The following is a 12,452-nucleotide window of genomic DNA, read 5'->3' on the forward strand; positions in this document are numbered from 1 at the left end:
TCCTCTCGTGTCCCGTTGGGTTTAACCCGCGTTTATCATGACATCATCAGTTAGAATATCCTGATTGGAACTCTGATGACATCACTGATGACAGTTTGGAAAACAATTATAAAGTTTCAGGTCGATCAGATACAGTGCCGTGGAGATATTCTCTCCACAAACACACACAAACATGCACGCACGCACACAGACGTTCTTTGCTTTTATAGATGGATAGTATATAGTAGACAGTATATACTCATTGAGTTTGTGGTGTATAGTATGAAGTAGGGATGTAACGATTCACTCAACTCCCGATACGATTCACGATACTGGGTTCATGATACAATTCTCTCACGATTTATTTTACAAAATGGGACTGTAGACATATGACTGAAAAATATTCCTTTATTTTTTTTGGGGAAAAAACTCAAAAATACTGTATTATTTTTCTTTTATTTTTCATTGTCAAAAAAATCCCTTGATAAACTTTTCAAAACAATGCAATTTAACTAAAAATAAATCTTGAATGAAATAAATAAAGGAATAATACAAATGAAGAAGAAGACTATTAAATTAAATTCTGGTTCTATAGTAAACAATGCAAAACTGCATAATAGTTATTTTTCTTTTTAAAAGTGCAACTGAAAATGTATTCTGTGCCTTAACAATTGGACTTTAAAAAAAAAAACGTCATTGCACTGATTTACGTCAGATACTTGTTTGGATCAGCAGAGGGCGCTGGTAACCTAGTGGTCGGTTGGCATGCAGAAATTCTTGCAGTGAAGAAGAGATGCTACGCTAGCAGACAGAGTTAATAGAAAAATGTGACTTTTACAGATATTCACGTAATATTACAGATATTCTTTTGGTGCTAAAGGGGTAAGGAATCATTTATTAACATGTTTAAGTGTAGAAGACGGCCAGAAGGAAAGTAGTAGCAGATTCCGCCGGCCGGTACACTGCTGGACAAGAGAAGGGATAATATATAGCGCCCTCTGCTGTTTTAAAAAAAGTAGATTCAATTTTCAAAGTATCGATGTCAATCGTGATACCTATGAATCGATTTTTAACTGCCTTACGATTAATCGTTACATCCCTAGTATGAAGACATTTTGAACACAACCAATGACCCAAATGAGGAAATCAAGCTACCTTTATAATGCTACACCTTAGCTAGGAAGTGGTTAGCAATAGCATCTACAAATGACCTTCAGAACTATTTATTCTGGTCACAATTCAATATAAATAAATCCTGTCAAAGTTGGTTTTGTGTGCTGTAAAATTCCTGATTTGAGTTTTTCCACTTGCAATTTGTGCTCCTGATTGCAGTTTTTCTTAAAAATGTAACTGTCTTTGCCTTCAGGTTTTTCACAAGGAGACTATATTTGTCTGTTTGTTTGCATTTGTGCAGAAAAAGCTGCCTCTGACATCACTGTCCCAGGCTATGCAGGAGGGCGCGGGACAGCTGGGCGATGACAGTATCATCGGGTGAGACATTTTTAGTCATCTTAAATACAATTAAACTTTTAAACTTCAGGTAAATAACAAGACAGCAGAAATGATGTGTTGATAGAAATGAATCCGTTTGTGTGTGTGTGCAGTAAGATGATGGAGGAGTGTGGTGAGGCAGAGAGTAGGTTAGCTACTGAACTGATGCACCATGAAATGCAAATTGAGCGGGACATCCTGGAGCCTCTAAACCAGCTGGCAGAGGTGAAACACACACACACACACACACTCTCACTTCCCTCCTGGTAAAGCTTCAGTTGTGCTTCCATAGGACTGATTTTTTCTCTTGTGACGATGCCTTTAGCACATTTAGTTTTTATATAATATCCTGAATTATTCATAAAGCCTGTGTTCTGACAGGAAAGCCTCTCTAGCTGCAGGTGAAGTCATGCTGTGTTCATGGTCTTTACTGTTGTGCTCACAGGTGGAGATTCCCAACATACTGAAACAGAGGAAGCAACTCGCTAAGCTTGTTCTGGACTATGACTCAGCGAAAACACGGTATAGTTAGCCTTAACACTCTCATTAACATGAGAATGTTTTCTAGTGAAGACGCCAAAATTTTGTTTGCAAGTTGGCGGTGCATTTCCACGGGAACGACGTTTTGGTGCTTGAAAACAGAACGTTTTAAAAACGGGCTCCAGAGTGGATGTTTTTGAAAACGCTACCCCCTCCAGGACTTTCTGTATCACGGGCATGCGCACTTCTGCTGTAGACCCTCAGAGGCTAGCTTTAATCTGACCTACAAAGTTAGACCCGACTCGGCCCGTAGCCGTCAGAATACGGCCTGAACCAGAATGAAGCCGATCTCTCTTTAACCCTGAACCTATTACTGTGACACTATTCACATCTCTGCTCAGCGTGCAGCAGTTTTTAATAGGTACTCGTTCTGCATTAAACTGTAAACATGACAAACAGCTTCATGTGATGCTACAGACGCTACGTAGAGGTTTACTGCTGTAATACACACAACTCAGAGAGCTGCTCTCTACATATGACACACAGCAACACAAGTCAAAAATTAGTCAGGTATGCATTTTATAACATAATTTATTCATGTACCAGAGGACAGCCTCCATTCACCTCCTCAGCAAACATTTGTGCATCATCTTGCGCTGATTGAAACACATCGCCTTCAACGCGCAGTGTCCGAGCCGAATCCAACCAGAGTCCATGTTAAAAAGATATAAATTTAGCCTGACCCCGGATTCGATCAGATATTTCTCAGAAGTAGTGCAGCACTGTGATTGTTGTTATCTATTGGCCTGGCTTGTAAACTACATTGTTTTTTATGCTTCCAGCGGTCCCATGTAAACAGAGATTGTTTTGAAAATGTTGCCATGCAAATGCGGAAGTTATTGGGAAACAAAAACGGGAACAGAAGCGAAACGTTGTTGTGTAAACAGGGCCTAAGATTGAAGGTGTTTCTTAAATAGCTGACTGTGTTTATAACACTTGTGATATGCTGTGTACGTGTGAGCTGCACACATGCTTATGCACACTCGTGATCTTATCAATCAGGTGGTACCAGGCAACGAAGTCCAGCAACCAAGCTATGGCAGCTAAAGTCGATTCGCTCAAAGACGAGATGGACGACGCTCTCAATAAAGTGGAAATGTGCAAGGTATGGTACACAGTGGAGAGCACTGCTGCACTTTCACAGCAGGAGTCTTCACCTGCAGAGCTTTGTGTGTGCACGCACGAGTGTCTGTGTGTGAGTGCAGTGTGTTTGTGGGTGTGTGCACCACGAATTTGTTTGTTGGTGTGCGCACCACGAATGTTTGTGTGTGCACACCACGAGTGTTTGTGTGCGTGTGCGCGCACCACAAGCATACCTGTCATGTTTTGGATTTGAAAATAAGGGAAATTTTCTGGCGCCCACTATGAGCCGTCCCACCCACCCAACCAAGCTCCAGTATCCTTTATATTTTAAGACAGGTGTACAATAAATCTGAAATACCCACTTGTCAACCACTTACTAAATACAATTATGTGATTAGAATCTGGTAGGTTGACCTTTATTAACATTTAAATGCTGTGTACATTCCTACTAGGGCTGGGCAATAAGGACCAAAACTCATATCTCAATATATTTTCCTCAAAATGGTGATATATTAAATGAATCTAGATAATTTTATCAAATAAAGTCTGACCAGAAAGACAATTCTGGGTTAAATTTGCTGATGCAAAATGCTACACAGGGACATTTATTAAAAAACAGCTGCACAATATGTGTCACTCATTAATCATCTAACTGAGCTTTACATGTTGTTCTGAGAAGTAAAAGCAGTGACTCCTAAAACTAGTATTTTAATACATAATAAGCTATTATATATATATATATATGAATTATTATAGTTTTCTATATCGCCAAAATAGAAAACTCGATATATCTTGAATCTCGATATATCGCCCAGCCTTAATTCCTAAATTATAAAACAGCCTAAATAAAAGCATATATGAGTATTTGAAGCACATGTGTTTAGTTAATATACTTACAATTCATATACAAGTCAACACGTTGCATATTTACTGTTAATTTCACATTGCTTGTCTTTAAGTTAGACATTTACATTTTATTTTATTACAATTTTTTTTTAATTTCTCATGCTCACTCATGTGGTTCTCTGATATTCACTAATGACTTATTAGACACATTTATTACAGACTTTACATCCTTTAACACTATAAATAAGTGTATATTTGTGGAGCTTGTGATTGGATGGTTTTTCATTGTGACTTACGTCGTTCCTTTCGCTGTGGTAGACGTTAAAATCTCAGTTATTAATCTAACAGAATAACTGTGTCCCATCCTGCTGCTCTTTAGGAAGCCATTTTCCAAGGTATTTACACGAGTTTTTTGTTTTTTCCGCTTCTTCATTCATCATCTCTTTTCTGAGTTGTTTCCAGGTTTGTTGCTGATGTCAGCACTAATCTCGCGAGAACTGCCACCCAGGCCATTTCAGGTGGCAGTTCTCGCGAGGCTGGTGACGGCGTTCAGTTCAGTAAGGCATCTTTTAATTATTATTACATTAAAATACAGGATATTTACGAGAAAATACTAATACGGGAAGATGACGGGAAAGAGGGGTAAAATACGGGAGTTTCCCGGCCAAAAGGGGATACTTGACAAGTATGACCACGAGTGTTTGTGTGTGTGCGGGCATGAGTATTTGTGTGTGCGTGCGCGCCAGTGTTTGTGTATGACTTGCGTGCGAGAGCGTTTGCGCGTAAGAGACAGTTTTATTTCAGTTTAAACCCTGCTTAAGTTGATAAACTTAAGCAGGGTTTAAATGTGCTTTATAAATAAACTGTTTTTAAAAAATCGGATTTTATCAATTAATTTATTGATCAATTAATCGATTATCTAAATAATAGTTAGTTGCAGCTCTACATTAAATACGCTAAAGGTCCAAATGTGTATCAGTGATGTATGGGGCCCAAGAAGCAATATTTTTCGTCGTCACATTTTTCAAAGTAAAATTCCCAGAACATCCATGGATATAAGATACATGTTTTTTCACAAATGGCCCATGCAATTACAATTGGTCTTAAAATTTTTTGACATTTTTACCAATTGTCCGTGATTATTCAATAGGCACACTGTAAATGTTTAGTCTGATCAGATTAATACTTTTTAAGATATGGCCAATTTACTGTAGTGAGGGGATATGTGTAGATTTTTGCCTGTTTTTATTTTTCTTCCATCTTCAGTTTCCAATATCTCAGGAACTACATCACATATGAAACTGAAATTTGGTATAGTGATACAGCTCCACCTACTCTCTCAGAATATATAAAAAGATCTGCTATACATCCTATCTGGTGGACGTGCCAGCTCCTCTAAATAGTAAAAAAGCGAGTGTGTGTTTGGGTCTGAACATGTTTGGGCCTTCAGTAAACAACTTGTCATATGCCTCAGCTCCCTGTAATTTGATCATCTTTGAGCTATGTACATAGATCACTAATGATTAGTCACATATTTGCATTGGTTCTTGGGTGACACGCTCTTAAAATCTGAAATAAATACCTTTTTTTTTTTTTTTACTATTTTTATTGGCCCTTAACTGCATATGGGAATGTAAGGAAAAAAAACCTGATCTCTGTTTTAATTCATAATATATAGGTTACTCCTTCTTGGGATATAAAATTATTTTTCTTTATCTGACGTTTTCATTTTCATTTTGGAACCAAACTTTGGGTTTTTTTACCACTTTTGAATATTGAAAATCTTTTACATGAAGTCATTGTAGCCTCTGTGTCCTATAATAATTAATTTATTAGTTTTTTTGTAAATTCACAGAACAATTGGTAAAAATGTTAGTAATTTTTTAGACTCAGTTTCTTTGCAGCCCAATAAGCAATGCTCCACAGGTCAGTATTAGTCCATGGACCAATGCTCTAGAAACATCAATGTCTGAATGCAACAGGCTTTGTTTAGGTCAGTAGCTGTACATTCCAGTCAGGGCTCCTGCATGAGGTCAGGGTGAGGTGTTAGAAACTGACTCAACAAGGAAAGCTTTGTGTCAGCAATAAAACGGACAAACATGCAGTCCACCTCGTTTGGACCTCGTCACTCCTTAATCATCTGCAGTTCATTTTCATTATGTTAAAAAAAAGGTTTAACGTTAACTTCATTTAAATCTGTTACAGGACCAGCTTTCTGCCGACATGTACAACTTTGCATCAATGGAGGGAGAATATGCACGCTATTATGTCCTGGTGAGTACGCCATAGCTTAGTGGCAATAGCCTGAAACTAAAATGGAAATGTGATGCAAATACGCTCCCTTTATCTCGGACAACATTACACAGTCTGAATGATTTCGATAAGCTTTGTGGGTGTGTGTTTAACAGTTATTGGAGGCACAAGCAGACTTCCATCGGAGGTCCCTGGCATCTCTAGAGGCAGCTATACCAACCATCCACCTTCAACAAGGTGGGAAACAACGCATTAAACCACATTTTTATAAAGATACAAACAATATTAGAATAGAATGGCAGCATTCCAATAATTTAACAAATTGCCATGAAAAATCCATGTAAAGGCGGCTTTGTGAAATAGGCCGCACTCTATTGGCTGATGAGGGTGCCCGACAAATGGCTTGGTCAATCTCAAAAGGCAAGTAGGTGGGTTGCTAGACTCCTGTTAGGTTTAACAGAGATTTCGGAGTATTTTCGTGTAATTTTGATGAGTTTTCTTTCTCTACACAAAGTCTCCTCCTCACTGCTCCACGTCTTCATATCAGTCCATTTATAGCTTTTTCTGGTCACTTTTTACTGGATCCAGACTGATACACCACCCCGCCCTCCGTTGGGCCAAGGAGTGATCACATCGAGTCCAAACTCCAAGTCAGAATCTGGATGCGATCACTTCTGAACAAACCCAACGTGAGGATTTGGCAACTTTATGCTGTTAATTGTTTCCTTCTATATTTTTTACTGTATATAGATTGTTCTGATGCTCCGTCTCCATCTGTCAGTTTTCCTTACGTGAGTTTCTGTCAGCCATAGAGTTCTTGTGCTCCTGATGAATCCAATGTGGTGATTTGACAACTTTATGCCATTTATTATTAACTACTATTAAAAAGTGGCTGAACTACTTTTTAACAAACAATATGTGAACAGTTTAGAGTGCAAAAGAAAAGCGTTAAACAACAATATTGATAAATACTCAAATTTACTCAAGAATTTGCCAAAATGTACTATGGGCTAACTATAAATAAACTGTAAGAACATTGGGCTTAAACTGGAGTATTTGAGCAAGAAACAGCTGCCCGTCAACATTTTTTGGCTTGAGTGTCTGCTGGATTCATGCAAATTAATTAGGTACTTATGTCAATCAACTCATGGGGGTGTGTCAACACATTCAACACAAGCACCCCACCTAAAAAATAACCCTGAAACTCCTTTGACCCCTGGATGACCCGGAGGGTCTATATCTGCCGGTGTCATCAGGTGATCTGTTCCTTCTATCTTCTCGTGATTGCGGATAACGATAGCAGGTCGGTCATTTACTATTCACAGCTTGTAGCTTCGGAACCGTAAGGTTGGCGCCTCGAGTGTTCTCGTCCGCTAGAAGCTGCGACTCTCCAGGTTGGCTGAGGCTGAGGGCACAATAGACCTGCTCTCTTCAGGTAGAGCCATCAGCGTTGCTAAGCGTGCCATCACAGCGTCTGGCGATCCTTCTCGGAAGACAAGAAAGGTGGATGCTCTGGCTAATAAGGTGGATGCTCTCACCACCTAGTTTGCTCAGATTAAGGCCATCTTGCTTAACCTACAGACAGAGCCCGGTGCGCCAGCCTTCGCAGCTAACCCTGTTGCAGGTCCATCCCACCTTCAAGCGGAGGATGCGCTGTCCACGGCAGCATCATGTACCCTGTTTGGTGACGCTGACGGGGATGGGCATGGGGATCTTGCCTCTCAGGCTTCTCATGCTTTTTCAGAGGGTTCGAGTAGGACCTCTTGTTCAGTGTCCAGCCGTGGCACTGTGCAGCCGGCAATGCGCACGGCCTTGGCACGCCTTGGGTTGGATGAAGCCCCGGTCCCTACCCCAAAGGCAAATGCTTTTTTCAGGCAGGCCTGATAGTTTCCCCAGATGAGGCTGTGAGACTGAATGCACGCTGCCCCCGGCCACAGTGCAGGTTGACTGACGATCTTCTGACTCGCAGTTATAACATTGCTGCCCGAATGGAACGGTTAGGTAATTCTCTGTCACACCTGGTACTTGCTTTGTCGAGTACATTGCAAGATTCTGGGGGGGGAGCCCGCAGCTCAGTTTCTCAGCGAAGCCTCATTGCAGACATTCACATTTATGACCAGGGAGCTGGGCAGACTGTCGAAGATAACGCTGACTCGTCGCCAGGTCTGGCTGGCACAGTCCCCTCAATCCAAACCATGTTGCAAAACATTGCATTCTCTTCCGGTTGTGCCGGGCTGGACCTTTGCCCCAGCGGCATTGCAGGTCTTGGAGCGTAACGTGCCGGTTGGCCAAGCGAGGCAGCAGTTTGCCAGTTTGCGCCAGGCTCCCCATGCCCCTCCTAGGCAGGGACATTTAGCAGGAATTGGTGCAGATCACCCATACCTACGGCCGACTACTTGTCCGTCTGGGCAGCCCAGGGGCCTGCAGGTCACAGTGCGAGGAAATTGGCAATGCCGTGCAGCCACACATCCATCTGCTCAGGGGCCAAGAGGTTCTGCACCAAGTCACTGCCCCCCCAAAGCCCCAAGAGGCAAGGGGGGCGGAAACTGAACCTCAGGGGCCGGTCGTCGGACTCTTTTCCCAAGAGCAGCTCCTCTGCTGGGAAGAGCAGACCACAGACCCTTAGGTAGTGTCCACACTATCCAGAGGTTACACATCACAGTTCCGACGCCGGCCCCCTACATTCAGCGGGATCAAACACACTGTGGTCAGATATCCCGTAAAATCCCTTGTGCTATGTCACGAGGTAGTCACCCTTCTGGGGAAGGGTGCCATCGAGCTAGTGGAACCGGAGGCTTGCCTCAGCAGGTTTTACCCCACTTATTTTCTTGTGCCCAAAAAAGAGGGCGGATTTCGCCCAATCCTGGACTTGAGGGGGTTGAACCGGTTCCTCAAAGTTCTCTCCTTCCATATGCTGTGTGTAGCAGATGTCCTTCGGACTGTCTCAGCAGGAGACTGGTTGGTGACGGTGGATCTGAAAGATGCCTGCTTTTATGTTCCCATTGCCCCTCATCACAGACCGTTCCTTCGTTTCATGTTCATGGACAAGTTTTATCAATTCAGGGTTCTACCGTTTGAGCTATCACTGGCCCCTCGAATATTTACCCGGTGTGTGGCAGCTGCTCTGTCACCTTTACAGGCCAGCGGAGTTTCAATACTCCCCTATCTGGACGACTGGCTCATTATTTCCCCGACTCAGGAGCAGGTGTTGAGGGACACTGCTGCTCTTCTCATGCAGGCCTCCTTCTCTCCAGAGCGAGTTTCCGCCATCCTAGGCCTTCTACGGCGTTTCCAGCATGGCGCCCTCCTGCAGAATGGCCTGGTCCTGCGACTCATGGGGATGTTGTCCTCGGCATCCATGGTTGTTCCACTGCGCCCATTTCAGGTTTGGATGAACAGCCTGCATGTAGACCCCAGCCGCCACCGGCACAAGGTGGTCAGGGTGTCTGTCCAATGTCTCCTTACCCTCCGACCCTGGAGGAGGGAATACTTAATGTCGAGTGTACCCGTGGGGAGGGTAGCCTCCCGCCGGGAGGTTGTCGAGACGGACGCCTCTCTTATGGGTTGGGGTGCTGTGTGGCAGTCCAGGACTGTCAGGAGTGCCCAGCAGAAGCGGCAGCACATAAATGTGTTAGAACGTCAGGCTGTATTCCTGGTGCTCAGGCAGTTTATCCCTGTTCTGAAAGATTGGCATTTTCTTGTCCAGTCAGACAATACCTCAGCTGTGTACCACATCAACCACCAGGGCAGCACCAGATCTCTGACATGTCTGCGGGTGGCACACCAGCTCCTCACGTGGGCTTACCCCAACTTCCTGAGCCTCCGGGCAATGCATGTTCCTGGTCTCGGGAACACTGCCGCGGATCTCGTCTCCCGCAGAAGCCTCCATCCGGGGAGTGGAGACTTCACCCAGAGGTGGTGGCTGTGAAATGGGCCACATTTGGCAGAGCAGCAGTGGACCTCTTTGCCTCAGAGGCAGCGACTCACTGCCCTCTCTGGTTCTCTCTGAGAGCACAGACCAGCCCCCTCGGGCGGGACGCCCTGGCACATACCTTGCCGGACAGCCTACTTTATGCATTTCCTCCACTCCCCCTCATACCAGCAAAGCTTCACTGGGCCCAGCAGGGTGGTCTCCGCCTGCTTCTGGTTGCCCCATGCTGGCCAGGAAGACCATGGTTCCCGCTGTTGCTCAAACTCCTGCGGGGGACACCGTGGCGTCTTTCGGCGAGGAAAGACCTCCTGTCTCAGGTCAACGGACACATATGGCACCGACTCCCTGTTCTTGTGGCCCCTATAGTTGTGGACCCACTTTTGGCATCCTGCAATAGGGCGGTTGCCCACACAATTTTAAACTGTCGAGCACCATCCACCAGGGCGCTTTACGCTAACAGGTGGAGGCTATTTGTGGAGTGGTGTGACTCTCACAACGAGGTGCCGGGAACATGTTCAGTGATGGCAATACTGCATTTCCTGCAGTCTATTTTGGACAGAAACAGGACTACTTCCACCCTCAGGGTGTATTTTGCTGCTATCTCGGCGAATCATACAAAGGTGGATGGCCAGACAGTGGGATCAAATTATCTAGTTAAGCAGTTTCTGAAAGGGACTCAGAGACTCAGACCACGTCGGGTCTATGGGTCGCCATCATGGGACTTGGAAGTTATCCTTCAGTCCCTTTCCCAGCCACCCTTTGAGCCGCTGGGACACACTGATTTCAAGTGGCTGTCTCTCAAGACGGCCTTTCTTCTTGCTGTGGCAACGGCGGAACGTGTGGTCATCCAGTGCTTTAAGCACTGCCTCCGGCGGTCAGTGAGGATGTACCAGAACCAGAGTTACGTATGTAACTACGGTTCAATGAATCCTGGATGACCGCCAGAGCATCCTGTCACTCAGGATCCTTGTGTCCTCGCAAGTAGATTTTGACAGGAACAGATCACCTGATGACACCGGTAGATATAGACTCTCCGGGTCATCCAGGGGTCACAGGTGACTTTGTTGATATAATTACTCGACCTGCGCATGCGCGAGATGGAACATCCAGTGCTTTAAGCACCTCTGGCAGTCATCCAGGACATACATAACTCTCGTTTTTCTCATATCTGCTGTTGCTGACTATTGTTCTCTGTTTGACTAACATCAATCAATCTCAATCAATCTTTTATTTGTATAGCGCCAAATCATAACCAATGGTATCTCAAGACACTTTACAGTAGAGCAGTCTTAAGGACGGACTCTTCATTTTATGGATACACACACATCCATATACGTATATACATATACATATGTATCCCACACCCAACATGAATTCATCATGGCGGCAAGGAAAACCTTCTGTTAAGCAGCAGGAACCTTGTGTGGATCCCATTCCTATGATGAACAGCCATCCACGTTATGCTGTGTTGGGTGTGTGCAGAGGAAAGGGTGGAGACAGAGTTGTTGAGACTCTGTAACTCCACACTGAGGATCCCACGGACCTGCAAGACAAAAGCCAGAAGGAGTACAGGAGCAAACACACAAGGGAAGAAGCAGACATAGAGGGAGTGTTTGATTCGTGCTGATATATCGATATTGGTATCGTCCAATACTCAGGGTTGTAATATTGGTAGCGTATCGGAAGTGAAAAAGTTGTATTCATTGTAGAGCCGTAACTCAGACACTGTCCTGTCTACAGAGCACAACGCATCTTTTCTGTTGTTAAAGTTATGAGAGATTTCACTCTCCTCACATTATCCAAAGGTGCTTTTTGAACATTCAGTTCACGGTGATGTTCAGTGGCTGTTACAGTTCAATCATTCTGCTGTAGGGGGGGATTGTCAGGAATATTTTGCCTCTCGACAAGTGCTTTTACCTGACACGTGTGCAACTGACAGAAAAATCCACACATAATACGCGCTGCCATAAGGGCCACACCCTTAACTTTTAATGACAAAAATAGCATCCTATACAATGCAAAATACAGTACTTTTGGTATTTTGGAGTCTAATGGCAAACAAAGGAAAGAAGCTTGATTCTACATTTGTAATTTAGAACAATTGCTTCTTTATTTGCTGTTATTAAGCCCTAAACCTGAAGGTTGTTCCTCCCTTTAGATTCATGGATGGAGAAGCCGGCATTTGGCACAGCGCTGGAGGAACACCTGAAGAGGACAAACCGAGAAATCGCTCTGCCTCTGGAGGCCTGCGTCATGATGCTGCTGGAAACCGGCATGAAGGAGGAGGTATGGATGGATGGAAAGCTGTTCAAATGGAGGCTAACGTGAA

The 12,452-nt window shown here is 43.9% G+C and overlaps 1 protein-coding gene across 1 annotated transcript in view; it reads left to right on the plus strand.

Moving 5' to 3' along the window:
* Positions 1 to 12,452, plus strand: part of arhgap17b (Rho GTPase activating protein 17b) — a 58,540-nt gene that overhangs the window by 37,055 nt on the left and 9,033 nt on the right. Inside the window, exons 4-10 of the mRNA XM_028454866.1 lie at positions 1,394 to 1,470; positions 1,584 to 1,695; positions 1,916 to 1,992; positions 3,013 to 3,115; positions 6,145 to 6,213; positions 6,348 to 6,429; positions 12,282 to 12,447. Of these exons, the coding sequence (XP_028310667.1) occupies positions 1,394 to 1,470; positions 1,584 to 1,695; positions 1,916 to 1,992; positions 3,013 to 3,115; positions 6,145 to 6,213; positions 6,348 to 6,429; positions 12,282 to 12,447 (686 nt within the window). The remainder of the gene's footprint in view (positions 1 to 1,393; positions 1,471 to 1,583; positions 1,696 to 1,915; positions 1,993 to 3,012; positions 3,116 to 6,144; positions 6,214 to 6,347; positions 6,430 to 12,281; positions 12,448 to 12,452) is intronic.

The sequence above is a fragment of the Gouania willdenowi genome, chromosome 8 (assembly GCF_900634775.1).
Source record: "Gouania willdenowi chromosome 8, fGouWil2.1, whole genome shotgun sequence".
Classification (NCBI taxonomy): Eukaryota; Metazoa; Chordata; class Actinopteri; order Blenniiformes; family Gobiesocidae; genus Gouania; species Gouania willdenowi.